The sequence below is a fragment of the Colletotrichum destructivum genome, chromosome 5 (genome assembly GCF_034447905.1).
Source record: "Colletotrichum destructivum chromosome 5, complete sequence".
NCBI classification, from domain to species: domain Eukaryota; kingdom Fungi; phylum Ascomycota; class Sordariomycetes; order Glomerellales; family Glomerellaceae; genus Colletotrichum; species Colletotrichum destructivum.
Window position 1 is genome coordinate 4,768,782 of NC_085900.1, and position 13,329 is coordinate 4,782,110.

The following is a 13,329-nucleotide window of genomic DNA, read 5'->3' on the forward strand; positions in this document are numbered from 1 at the left end:
TTCGACTCCGGCCGGAAAGCCGAGAACGGCTTACGCGCGCCAACACCCAAGCCGCCATCTCTCAGCCCCTCCACCCCCTCCAAAAAAAAAAAAAAAAACGCCACGAAAAGCGAGCCATGCCCTATTCCGACCAGAACTTCGGTAGCGCTCCGGTCAGCGGCGGTGACGAACTTATGAAATATTTACAGATGTCAGGCAAAGGGGGAGGGGGGGGCTTGTTGCTAGAGTGTGCCTTAGTCGGTGGCGAGGCTCAGTGCTAGATGGAGCCGGAACCTGCATAGTGGAGGGAAAGTCGCGTGGCATCGACAGAGAGGCGCGCGATGCCAGGGCACTGGCCCCCATGGGGGAAGGAGGAGGGCTTTCCACCGACGATTCTATTGCCGTATGGAGGATCGGCAAGTGGACGTGACGGGTGGCGATGGTACGACTTTTCTCTTTGATCGGGGGGCGGTGATCATCGGCGAAACGCTCATTGATCCGCCTGGTCTATATTAGCCTTGGGAGTGATTAGGGGTAAATATTACAAGAGAGAGAATAGAACCTATTGAAACGCCGTCTCAGTGAACTAAGCAGCTAATGGCGAGGATAGTTTGCAGAAATCGAACAACCCCGGATGTCTGTCGTCCTGAGAGACCATAACCCATGGCAGGCATCGATGGCCTCCAACTCACACTACGTGTGAATAATTAACGCGGACTCGGAGGCGGGATCAGACCAGGCTTCCTTCTGAGATGACTCCTGCTTCCTCATGAGTCAACAACTGCCCATCAACAGCCCATAGCGTTGAAAGCGTATCGAACCATGGCCCTGGCATCTCGAGGCTTAGACGAACAACAGAATTAATTACCACAATGTGGTTTGGATTTCCCTTACACACCCCGGAGCAGCACAGCACCCGGGTTGTTCTGACTCGAAACGATGCCTGCCACCTTGAGATCCTCGGCCCGCGTCAACTGGGTGGTCGACTCCAACGGTGTTGCAGCGGCTTGCTTGGTGAGATGGGGGCTGTCAGCAAGTTGGGGATGTCGCGAGGCCGAGAGGCGTTTGCCGCAACGCAACGTAACAAAGCCACACTGGCTGTGCTTGTGCTCATTCCAATCGACTTCGGGACATGCCGATTCATCAAAAAAAAATAAAAAAAAATAAAAGCAAAAATGAAATACCATGCTCAACCGACACCCAGCGTGCCCAATACCGATATCTTCCGGACCGAGTCGGTGGTCATGCAAAAGATACAGCTTGCTTATTCCGGCGGCCAAAGCCCTGGCTAGATCTCGCAAGTGGGCGCAGATCATCAGCGGTCCCCTCCTCATGTCTCACCCACCCGCGGATGCCTGTCTTGTTTGCGTGATGAAAGCGAGGGCCACACCTACACACACTGTCTCTCCCTCCCTCTCTCCCTCTAAATATGAAAGGAAACAAAGTGGGGGGAGGGGATGGGAATGGAGATGAGAGGTCCGGATCCGACCAAGACCCGGTTTCTTTAGCACCACCAACTACCAAAAACAAACAGAAACGAATTGTCACTGAGCCCGTCATCCTCACTTCGAGTTGTAGCCGCAGATCTCTCTCGACGGATATGCTCTTAGGGAGACCCCGGCTTGTCCTTGGCAACCCTTCCCACACCCAGGATGGTTCGACGCCGCGCGCGCTGTCTGTCCGAGCGAAAACCCTTTCCTGTCCCCTCTGCCACCCCCCTCAAACCCGCTGATTCGTCAATTCCCGCTCGTTCTTGGAAAAAAGATTTGTCGGAAATGGCCCCTGCTGGGCATGCAGGACCTGCAGGGGACGACGCATAAACGCGGCGGGGGTGTCATGCGTGTGTCTTGTTCGTCCCATTGAATGTTTGTTTCCCTCTTTGGGCCACTTCAAACATTTGGGAAGCTTCATGGCTGCCGAGAAGGGAAATAGGTTTGAATTGCCCGAGACTAAAAGTTGTTGAGTAATTACGTCGTACGTTGCCCGTGGGCTTTCTCTCCCCCCCCCTCCCCTCATTCTCTTCGTTCTCCTCTCACCGCCGAGATGAAGCCAAGCAAATCCCACTAAGGTACTTTGTCAAGGCGGTCCCTCTGAAGGTCGCACAGGTACACAATATGAAGAAAAACACGGTAAAAAAAAACACAGTATAAGTGTGATGCCCAAGCAAATCCTACGGGCACGGCCTTTTCGATTTCGTGATGATCTGGTGTCCAATTTGCATAGCCGAAAAACACGAACGCCAAGAAGAAAGATGCGAGGAAGAAGGGGGAGGGGGAACATGCGCGTCATGCCAGTCATGCCAGAAGCGTACAACGTCCGTATGCGTCATGCACGCTCAGTCTCTAAAAACGCTGCTGCAGACTGCAGAGAAGAACAAGAAGAAACAAAGCAAGAAACGAATAAGAATAAGAAAAGAGAAGAGAAAGAGGGGGGGGGGACGGCATCACTTCCCTCCTCTCATCGCGATGAGTTATATATTTGCCTGCCTTGGTTTGTTACGTTCATGGTTACCAGCGGCGCACTCCGTACTTTAAAATTGCTTTTCTTCCCATGCAGGCTTTCTTTTCCTTTCTTTTTATGCTTTTCTTTTTTCTTTTGCATGGCTTTCGCAGGCCTCGCACTCTATTCGGCTGATCGGCTTGTGGAGTCGATGGAGTAAGTCTAATTCATCCGCTAGGGAAAAGATTGGGGAATCAGACCAGGTCCCCTGTCCATTGAATCAACTGTAATGTTCTTCCCAAACAATCCCGGTCCCACTGCTCATCCCATGGCCCTGTGGTGGGCAGATCGAAAGAAAGAGAGAGAGAGAGAGAAAGAGAGAGAGACGGAGGGAGAAATAGGGGAAGACAGACAGACAGACAGACAGACAGACAGGTACAGGCAGACATATAGACAGACCCTGCATTCTCTCCAAAGTTCTCCCTTCTCGTGACGTTTGTTAAACTCAAAAGCACAATCCACCTGTCGCGAGTCGAACCTTTTGAACTTTGAGCACACACCTGTTGCTTGCCCGTTCTCCCCCCCCCCCTCAACTCAATGCACCCGCAGCCAAATACCCGGGGGAGTGGAGAGAGGAGGGGCGAGAGAGAGCATCTCGACAAGCTCACGCCAGTGCCAGACGCCAATGTTCTTTTCTTTTTTTCCCAAGTGAAACAAGTTCGAGGGGGGGAAAAGAGGGCCAAAGACTCGAAAGAGAACGAAACCCCCCAGACTAGCCTGTTCCAACCGCTTCCGGAGCGACATTCCCACGTGTGCAAGGGGAGCCACCCTGGCGCTGACGGCTTGCCCTCCAGACCGAGACGACCTTCCAGGGTGTAGGCGTGGCGTGGCGTGGCGTGCTGGCGTGCCACCGATTTCTGGCTCCTCGGAGCTACTCAAACTCAAGACCCCCCTCCCAGTACCCCCCAGCCGGTGTCATCTCAGATCAGACGGCCGGCTTTGTTTGTGTGGGTGTATGTGTGTGTGTGTGTGTGAGAGAGAGAGAGAGAGAGAGAGAGAGTGTGTGTGTGCTGAGCCTCGAACACATTTATCATTCCCCTGTTTCCTCCTCTCCCCCCACACCCGGGACCCCTCCACTCTTCTCTCGCCCGAGTCCCAGGTCTTCGTCTCTCACAACGTTGGTTCGAACGTTGTTCCGCCAATTCCAGACCGTGTCGACGACGACGACGAGTACGACCGGTGAGACGCAAGTACGACGCGTGCAACAACCCCGACGACAACCAACGAACGCTGGAAGGGTTCTCAAGGAAGAAGAAGGGAGGCAGACGGACGGGCCTTGCGGTAGAGGAAAAAAGGGGGGGGGACGCCGCAAGAAAAAAACTATGCCAACGGCACCGGCTTCGAGTCCTGTCACGAACCCCGGGTGCCAATGGTCAACATCGTCGAACTGCTCGGCAAGGCCGACAACCTCAGCGACCCCGAGCCGGCTCTGAACAGTCGACCGGCGGTCCTGGGCATGGTCATATCCTTTCTGGTGAGCGATGGATGCCTTTCGACGACCGAGGGACATATCTCTCCCCTCGTGCAAGTTCACAGCCGGCCCGTACTGACGCCGCCCCCGTTTAGATCCTTGCCTGGATGTGTGGCTCATTCCGGCTTTACGTCCGGTACTTTGTGCTCCGGTGTCCGGGATGGGATGATTACTTTGTTATGCTATCTATGGTATGTCACTTCACGTCACTTCACTTTACGCCGTGTCAAGTCAGAGGCAAACCGGGTCGACGATTTGTGTCCAAGTCTAACACGCCTCTCTCATCGACACAGCTCACGAGCTTGCTTTTGTCTGCCGCGACCTGCTCAGGTATGTCTCTCCAGCCGCGTCGTCCTCTTCTTCTTCTTCCTCTTCGTTTCCCCGTGCTGGCGGTGAGCTGACCCCATTTCCGCCCCAGCCACGAACTACGGACTGGGAAAGCACTTCATCTCGCTCGGCATCGTGGGCATCCAGGACTTCATCCGGGCCTTTTACATCTGCAACGGCGCATACCCGATGGCCACCGCCCTCATCAAGCTGGCCCTGCTGTTCCAGTACCTGCGCATGTTCGAGCCCGCCACCAAGTCGCGCTACGTCACCCTCTTCTTCATCGTCTTCACCGCCGCCTGGGGCGTCGCCTACTCCTTTCTCGCCTGGGTGCCCTGCATCCCCGTCTCGGCCTTTTGGGACTTCTTCTCCGTTACCGAAGCCCGCTGGGCCTTTGGCTCCCGCGACCCGGAGGTCTTTGCCCGCAGCTTCGAGAGCCACGTCGGCATCAACGTGGCGCTGGACCTGATCGTTTTCGCCATCCCGATACCCCTGTTCCTGCGGGCCGGGCTTCTGACCAAGACCAGATGGAGCTTGTTCGGCCTGTTCATCATGGGCGTGCTGTAAGTACTTTTTCCTCTCTCTGTCTTTCTCTCTCTCTCTCACTCTTCCTCTCTCTCTCTCTTACACACACACCCTCCATACTTACCATCTGACTCGCTAGTGTCAACATTCTTGGAATCTTCCGTCTCATCGGCATCTTCCGCTCGAGGGCCGGCACGTACCCGACCCTCGACCCCAGCTGGTACGGCTGCGTGCCCATCGTGCTCGCCGCCGTCGAGGTCAACCTCGCCACCATCTGCGCGTCGCTGCCCGTCTTCTGGCCGACGCTGCAGAAGAACATCGGCCAGATCTTCATCACCAAGGAAGTCGAGATCACGTCCGAGATCCGTCGGTTCAGCACCCTCGAGGACGGCGATCCCGCCGCCGCCGCCGAGCTCGGCGACTTCTCGCCGCGCAGGCCGTCCAAGGCCCTCGGCTCCAACTCCAACGCGAGGTGGTACACCGACACCCTCAGCCTGGCAAGGTCGACCAAGACCGAGGTCGAGTCGAGAGGGCTCGCAACCAAGGCGAGCGAGAAATCTCTTTTCTCTGAAGGGCTGAAGAGGATACAGGAAGACCGAGAGTCCAAGGACCATCTGGTGTCTTCCCCATCTCGTAGTCGTTTACGGACAGAGTGACGTGTTAATTTCAGGTTCAAAAAATTTTGCCTTCTCTACTCGCCTGGTCCCCATTGTGCTGCAGATGCCGTTAATGCCGTCTCTATCCCCTCCCCTTGTGTGAGTGGATTTGTGACAACGCCGCTTCTTCCCTATTTTCTCTTGTACCAAAAGCCTTTCCATTCTGTGGTAGATCCGGTCGCATTTCCCCTCTTTTTGGGGGATTTTGTTGCGGAACTCGCTACAACCAACTACGGCTGGCTGTGATTTCAACAAGCTGATTGAACGAAATAAGCATATCTTTATCAGATGGATCACTGTCTCACAACATCTTACCAAAGACAATGCCACCGTGGCTCGGGCATCATCGTCTCTATCCACAAAACTCAAACGGCAACGGCTCAGCCTAGAGTACAACTGACACACACACACACACACACACACACACACACACGTCCCCTCCCCCCAAAAGGTTCCTTTACCTTTCCAGAAGAGGCTCGTTATTGGGTCGCTAGGACGCAACTGCTTTACATTGAACCATGTCTGGCTTATGATTCAAGTGCCGCAACATCCGTTAAAGACCACTTCTGCATAGAGCAAAACAGCCTACTGCAGATAGCTGTCGGAACAGAACACCGACAGGCACGTCCGCGCAGAATTCAGCACAACCGGAAGCATGATTGATCCGGGATCAAGTGACGGGAGGCTCGGCAACATTGTCAAAAAAGGTTCAATAGCGAGGCAAATCCCTCCCCCCCTTAACCGACGACCACCTCGCTCGCGCGAGCCAGTCTACGGCCATGATCAACTGCCAGTGGCCCGATATGGCACGTTGATGCGTGGTAGTTGATTCGTTTCTTGAAATAAAACAAATGTGAAGAGACAGCAAACAGCCTTAGAGACTGAAACCAAGCAAAGTTTTATTTGACACCTCGGAGGAACTGGCCTCTGCCCCCAGCCCATGATTCGTTTCGCATACTGTCCCAGTGCGCTGCAGAAGAGTGATTCGTCAGTTGAGCACGACCTCTCGGCCCTTCTGGTTCGAGACGTGATTAAGTTTGCGTTTAGTCATATTTAGACTGCGGAATGTGACCGAGTTAACCCTCCGCGGGTAAGTTGGCGCATCCCTCGCAGCCCAACCACACCGCCATATGGCTGCAATGAGTTCCGAGTAGAGAGTCAGGTCGCCTATTTCAAGGTTTTGCACTGCTGTGTATGTAGAGATCTGGGCTCGTCTCAAGCTTGTCGCCGAGAGAAATAGCGGCCAATGGGTTTGTCCCGTAGGGCGCTGACGACACGGAAAGATATCTGAAGTTGAATCGAACGAAGGGCAGTATAATTCCCATACAGAGCTTGAATGTCCAGTCAGATCGCAACCCTCTTCCGACTGAAGTCGACAGGTACAGATGTCGGGAACCCATGGGCATAGAGATGTCTGCCAAAGGGTGCTCGCGAACTCATCCGTCTGCACAACTGCGGACACCTGACATCTCCGCCAGAGTCTTTGACGGGCTTTTTGACTGCTCTTTAAAGTTCTTTCTGTGGTTGAAACGCAATACCCTTATGTTCTTAGAGAGATTCCCGAGCGTCTGGACTGGATCCAGAGCATGGTTTCGACTGGACACAGGGCCATCATTGTCGGCGAAGACCTTCGCCGATGGAAAAGAAGAATTTCACGCCCAAGCGAATATAGCAGACAGGCAGAGCTGCCTTTGAACCTCTGGTTGTGCGTTGTGCCTATCGACGCTGTTAATAGAAACATTCTGGGCCCTGGGAATCTCGACGACGATGCGACAATCATGGACTGGGACGGGAAAGTGATCTCGTGGTTGTCATTTCCTGAACAGCAAACTGCCGAGTCGTTCAGACGGAAGTATCTGACGACGATGTTTGTGCCTTGTTGTGGCGGCACCACTCGTCATTCGACCTGCTCAGAGAGCAAAGACTGGTATATCAGCTCAATTCCAAACTCGAATGGCATCAATGTCCTTGTTTTCGCATCGAGGTCCGCTTGGTGTGCTAACTTGCGCGCCTATGATACCCCTTGTTATCGTTGTCTCGGAATGTCGATCGTTCGGACGGCGTCTACGTCCTTGCCTTACTTCGACATAAATGAAAATGGCGAACGTTTAGCTTTGCGCCGAACAGGGTATACCATCCGTCAATATCTACGAGAAGGAATTATACCCATCACGGTGACTCTTTCGTCACCTTTTGAGTTTGTGTACGGACATCAAAGTTGTACCGAGTTTGTCATACCAGGTTGGAGGACAGCTTGACTTATTATCAGTATTGACACACTTTTTGGCCGTTGAACGTTGGCTTGGTCCCTTGGACCATTTCCTTCCTTCATTTCTTTCTGATCTTAGCCTCTTTTACATAAATCGAACTTCGTGTCGGCCGATACACTTTAGCTTTGCCTTAACGGCGTTCAAAATTCAGTCTTGACGATGTCTGCCCGTTGTGCCCGATTTCTCCTCCGCTTTCCCATTGTACAAAAGACCCACTCCTCGGTCCTCGGAGAGGTTACCCTACGTTTGAAGTGGAAAGTTTGAATGCCAGCGAATCATCCGATGACGAAAACGTACATGAATGGACGGCATTCAAGTCTTTCTGGAAAACCAGAAGGTCTTGCGGATTTTGCTTCACCATCGCATCCAGCGGTGTATGAGACATATGCTCCTTAAGTACGACCCCAGCGTGGACTTCCCCGAGACTAGCTGAGTTTCCCTTGTAACGGGGACTAGCTCAGATGACTCATGTGGTGAGAGTAGGAACCAGACTCTTGAGTGTGTGTAGTCCTCGAGGGATCTATCACGTTGTTCGTGTACCACTCCATCGGAATACTCAAAGCCAAGTAGATCGGCAAGCTCCTCAAGCTTCTCGATGGAGACATATATACCTGCGTAGTGGCCTCGAATTTCGTAACATTTTTTCGAAAATATCCATGATCGCCCCTGGCATAGTGTCGGAAGAGGACGTCCTGGAGTTTGCAACGATGCCATCGACGCACATGGGCGGCCTTTACCCAGCATTGAAGCTGGTCCGAACACGATCAAGTTCATCGGGGAAATTCTGGACGTCGAGAAACCCGACTTGGTGATTCTCAGCGGAGATCAAGTACATCACGACATACTGGACACTCAGTCACCTCTATTCAAGGTCATGTCACCATTGTTAGTCGATCGATTCCTTTCGCGGTTGTCTTTCGGAACCATGATGACTAGGGCACCCACGGGTTATCGCGCAAGTCTCGATGAACCATTTCTGATCAATTTCCTGTACTAATAGTTGTTTACGCAGGCGAAAGGCAAATGGCAATACTGCAAGATCTCCCATTTTACTTAGCACAGGCTGGCCCCGACTCATAAGACGGTGTAGGCAACTACTATCTCCAGCGACAAAATGCAGATCCCATTAGCAACACACTTCTTTATCGACTCGCATGGGCAAATCACGAGTGCTGGCAAGAATCCAGACCACGACCCAATTCAGCAGAGTCAAATCGACTGGTTCACTCACCTCTACTTCACAGCATTTGAAGAAGATCCGTATTGCAGAGAAAGACAGTGGCTCTCCTTTCCTTTCTTTGGCTTTCATGCATATACCCTTTCCCAAATACGCAGGAGACGATTTGTCGATAAGTGGTGGCAAGCGGAGGGAACCAACCGAAGGCCCCAGCATCAACACGCATCTTTACGATGCCCTGGTGCAAGAAGAAGTGTCTGCGGTGGGCTGTGGGCACGATCATGTCAACGACTTCTGCGCTCTGTTGCCGAAGTCGCAGCGAGGGCAGTTGGTAGAAGGCGACAACCAATCGGTCAAGCATGGCCCGTGGCTCTGTTACAATGGAGGCAGCGGATGCGAGGGCTACTGTTCCTATGATGAAAATCGGTGCTTTAGAAGGACACGCGCGTCTGGGAGATTGACGCTAACAAGGGCGAGGGCGAGTTGAAGACATGGAAGCGCATCAAGTACTCCGGTGACCGATTCGAGGAACTAGTACTCGTAGAAGGCGGCCAAGTCACAGATCCCTCAGCGTCATTAGACACCGAGAAGCCATGCACAATTCTCTGAAAACGAACTCCCCCCCTCCACGAACGTCTCGGAAGCAACAATACACAAGGTGGTGTTGAGAATGGGTGATCTAAAGAGGACAGTGATTTTATTGGACTGAGAGGGGGAAGAACCAAAGGCTTTGAGTACAATAAGCGTACTCAAAGCCCGAGGCCAAACACCACACAATTCTGCAAACAAGAGAACAGCTCCAAAGACCAAGTACAAGAACAAGCACATAAAAGTCGAAGCCAATCAAGCTGAGTGGAACACTACAGCCTTGTATGACTACAAACGTTCCAAACTCGCCATGTCGAATCGAAAAGCCATCAATGGTAAGAATCCCATCCTCATCCCCTGCTGGCATCATCTGCCGGGACCTCTGCCACAGCCGGTAAAGAGTGAACCATTCCTCCATCATCAGTACGTGGGAATGACCTGTCGTTATTCATAGCGAATTAGCACATTGTTATCCACACGTCAAATCAAAGATCCTCGTCGTCCATCATGCAGAGGCCGTCGTCGTTCGAGTCCCAGGACTTGCGCTTGTGGAGCGAAGGCACCCATGTACTCTCACGGGACTTGAGGAGCTCCTCGAGGGTGGCGTTCACGTGGTCGGAATCATCAGGGCTGTTGCTCACCTTCGCTCCCTTGTAGGACTGACCCGACGCGGTGAGCAAGTCTGCGACGGACCTCTTGGTCCGAATGACACTGGTAGTGCTGGTGACGTTGTTACGGGGAGCCGAGTTGGTGCTCTCCTGTCCGACGGCGCTCTTGATCTTCTGGGAAGCAGCGTCGACGATGACGGGGACGACCTTGCGCATGGCCGTCTTGGCAATGTCCAACACGGAGGGGGCAATCTTCTGGACGCCAGCCTTGATGACGTCGAAGAAGCCCTCCTCGCCGTTCTGGGGCTCGCTGACGCGGAGGCGGTCGAGCTTTTCCTTGGGCAGCGCCATGAGAGTCTGTAGGGCGGCCTCGGCAGCAGCCGCACGCTTGAACGCAAGAAGTGTGGCATACTCATGAGAGCCGACGGCGGGGGTGTCCAAGGAGGACTCTGCGCCGCCACCGAGACGGCCGATGACGCCGTTGAGTGCTCCCTGCGCGGCACTCGCGATGAAGGGCTTGGCAAAGCCGATGCCCTTGCTCAAGACAGAACCGAGGGAGTCAAAGAAGCCCTCTTCGCCCGAGACGGGACGAGTGGGTGCCAGGAGGCCCTGGACAAAGGCGCCTTGCGAACCCTGCTGGTTGTCTGAAGACTGCTGCAGGCCCCTGAGCTGCTCGCGGGGAAGCTCAATCTCAGACTCCTGGAACCCAGAAGCCGCGCGCTCTTGGATCTTGGCCATCTGGCGGTGAGCCAGGTGAAGTCCGGCCTCGGTGAGCTGGGGCTGGGCGACCTTGGCGATGGCATCCAACTTGGGCCTGAAGGCGTTGTACTTGGAGTTGATTGTGTGAAGAATCTCAGCGGTCTCGGGGGTATCCTCGAGCTTCAGTAGGGCCTGAAGCGACGCCTCAGCGAGCACCGCACGCTCAGTGGCGCCCGAGTTGATCGCGGTCTCGACAGCGGCAGTCGCGTTCCCGTCCTCGAGAGCGCTCTCCGCACCTCCGACAGTCGAAAGGATGCCGCCGGCGATGGCACCGATGGGTCCACCAATGGGCCCAAGGAAAGGAGTAACAGTCGAAACCACAGGTCCGGCGACTTTGGCGATCGACCTGATGATATCGAAGAAGCCCTCCTCATCCGAGCTCTCCTGAAGACTCGTGCCCGTGTTGTAGTGGGTCGGCTGAAGGGGAGAAGACACGTTCTCCTGGCGAATGCCGTTGTAGCCGTTGCTGTGTCCGTTGGAGGCGCCGTTGGCGTACCCATTGCCGTTGCCGTTGTATGTGGTACCGTTGCTGTAACCGTTGGAGTAGGGAGCGCTGCCGTTCTTGACCTGCCCGTTGCTGGGCGCGCCGTTGGAGACGCTGATGTTGCTGCTGGGACGAGCATTGCCGTTGGCAGTGAGAACCTTGATGCCCAGGCGCTGGGCCTGAGGGAACTGGGGGCTGTTGAAGAGATCGAGGAACGCGTGGTAGTTGTTACCGTAGGGGCCGCCGATGGAGTTACCAGAGTTGCTCTCGTCGCCACCGCCACCGTAGCAGTGGGTTCCAATGGACACCAACGCGTTGTTCTCAACCTGGAAAATCGGGGCACCAGACTGGCCTGTATTCGTGTGTCCGTCAGCATGTTACCATAGAAGCAGAAGATACACACTTGGTCAACTTACCGGCGAAAGTCGAGACCTGGTACTCGATCATGTAGCGCTCGCTCTTCTTGAGGTCGTACTCGGTAGGCGCGAACTCCTCGTACATCTGGGCGCCCTTCTCTCCGCTCTGCCCGTTCTGGCCCTCGAGGTACTTGTCACCAGGGTATCCGACAACGCCAATGTTGGCGTTCTTGGCGAACAAAGGAGTCTCCTTGAAGGGGATGTTTCGGAGGTTGCCGGTGAAGGGACGGTTGACTTTGATGAAGGCAACATCGTGTCTGCGGTTGCCGGCAGCCTCGATCCACTCAGCAGTGGTGATGATGCGCTCGCCGAAACGGGCTTGGACGTTGGGGGTGCCAATGGAGGCACGGCCAGAGTAGCCAATGTAGCACTTGATCTCGGTGGCGCTCTGGAGGCGGTGACCCCAGTCGTAGACCACATGGCCAGCGGTAACGACGGTATCCGGGCTGATGAGCCAGCCGGAGCCCATCATCCAGACGCTGCCGTTGCCCTTGTTGAAGCAAGCCTGAATCTTGACGACAGCTGGAATTTTTCATGTCAATTTTGGTCGAGGCCAAGAGGATTCTAGATCAGGGGGGGTGTTGGGTGTTGAGACTCCTCATATGAGAAGGTAGGACTTACATCGGAACTTGCCACCATCAGCAAAGTTCTGAGGGTCGACGCGACGACGCTTGTCATTGTCAAAGACGGACTCAGTGCCGTTGCTGCCATCATCGGGCAAGATGGCCGACTCGGCAGGGAGGTCAGGGTTGGAGGACTTCAAGCTCCAGACCGCAGCGCGAGGAGCACCGCTGGTGGTGGTGGTGGTGGTGGAAGTGTTGGAAGGGGCGTTGTAAGACATTGCTTCGTAGGGAATGGCTTCGTAGTGAATGATTTTTCTCCTGGGCTTTGCTGGGCAAATATTGCTGAGAGCGAAAAGAAGGTCACAAAGGCGATTGACCAATGAGAATGAGAATGAGATCAAAAAATGGAAAGTATGCTTGCTTGCAAGAATATTGGGCGAACTGATATCGATTGAAAGCTGTTGGTGACAGGAAAGAGTTGTCGGGATGGGGTGGACTCGATGAAGCCTTTTGTAGTTGGAGGAGAGGCAAGCAGTTTGAAATTCGCACGACTCAGTTGATCAGCTTGCCACTCAGCTATCAGCCGCAGTATAGCACCCTCGTCATTGACTACTACTTTAGGCAGCTGTGTGATCAATAATGGTGGTGGGAGGCTCAGCCAGCCTCCTCGCGATACAAACAATAACTTCTAACTCTCCAGGGGTAAAGTCGATGCACACATGGGCTTTCCCTCCCTTGCCTCGTCTCACCGGCACCCATGCTAGCTTCAGTTGAGGCGATGTTCAGAAGACATTCGATGGCTTGAGTGGTTCGTACTCCCAATGGGAGGTAGAATCCTTGAATCGTTTAGGAAGTTGTCACAACCTTCGCCACATAGAACCCACGACGATCATTCTGGCGGTGTCTGGCACACCTTGTGAACAAATGTCTGGAACTTGAGGGAACGACCTGACTTACTGTTGTCTGAATACTTCAGCATAATACCTGTATACAATGTATAAACATCA

At 53.9% G+C, this 13,329-nt stretch overlaps 3 protein-coding genes across 3 annotated transcripts; 2 read left to right on the top strand and 1 right to left on the bottom strand.

The window, feature by feature from the left end:
* Positions 1-2,971: 2,971 nt before the first annotated feature.
* On the top strand, positions 2,972-5,471 carry CDEST_08995 (uncharacterized protein). Its single transcript, XM_062925154.1, has 5 exons — positions 2,972-3,952; positions 4,045-4,140; positions 4,243-4,279; positions 4,368-4,839; positions 4,941-5,471. The coding sequence occupies exons 1-5, from the start codon at positions 3,848-3,850 to the stop codon at positions 5,455-5,457; spliced, it is 1,227 nt and encodes a 408-aa protein (XP_062781205.1). The 5' UTR covers positions 2,972-3,847; the 3' UTR covers positions 5,458-5,471.
* A 2,912-nt stretch (positions 5,472-8,383) lies between these two features.
* CDEST_08996 (Putative metallo-dependent phosphatase) lies at positions 8,384-9,513 on the top strand (the record flags this gene model as incomplete). Its single annotated transcript, XM_062925155.1, has 3 exons — positions 8,384-8,479; positions 8,972-9,256; positions 9,340-9,513. The coding sequence occupies 3 exons, from the start codon at positions 8,384-8,386 to the stop codon at positions 9,511-9,513; spliced, it is 555 nt and encodes a 184-aa protein (XP_062781206.1).
* Positions 9,514-9,977: 464 nt separating this feature from the next.
* CDEST_08997 (Putative peptidase S1B, peptidase S1, PA clan, peptidase S1, PA clan, chymotrypsin-like protein) lies at positions 9,978-12,600 on the bottom strand (the record flags this gene model as incomplete). Its single annotated transcript, XM_062925156.1, has 3 exons — positions 9,978-11,695; positions 11,760-12,281; positions 12,381-12,600. 3 exons carry the CDS (start codon positions 12,598-12,600, stop codon positions 9,978-9,980), a joined length of 2,460 nt encoding a protein of 819 aa, XP_062781207.1.
* Positions 12,601-13,329: the final 729 nt, after the last annotated feature.

Bases quoted from the DNA above. Each gene is read 5' to 3' on its own strand.
- CDEST_08995 (XM_062925154.1), top strand. From the start codon at position 3,848: ATGGTCAACATCGTCGAACTGCTCGGCAAGGCCGACAACCTCAGCGAC. The intron at 3,953-4,044 runs GTGAGCGATGGA...GCCCCCGTTTAG, and splicing joins GCATGGTCATATCCTTTCTG to ATCCTTGCCTGGATGTGTGG. The intron at 4,280-4,367 runs GTATGTCTCTCC...TTTCCGCCCCAG, and splicing joins GTCTGCCGCGACCTGCTCAG to CCACGAACTACGGACTGGGA.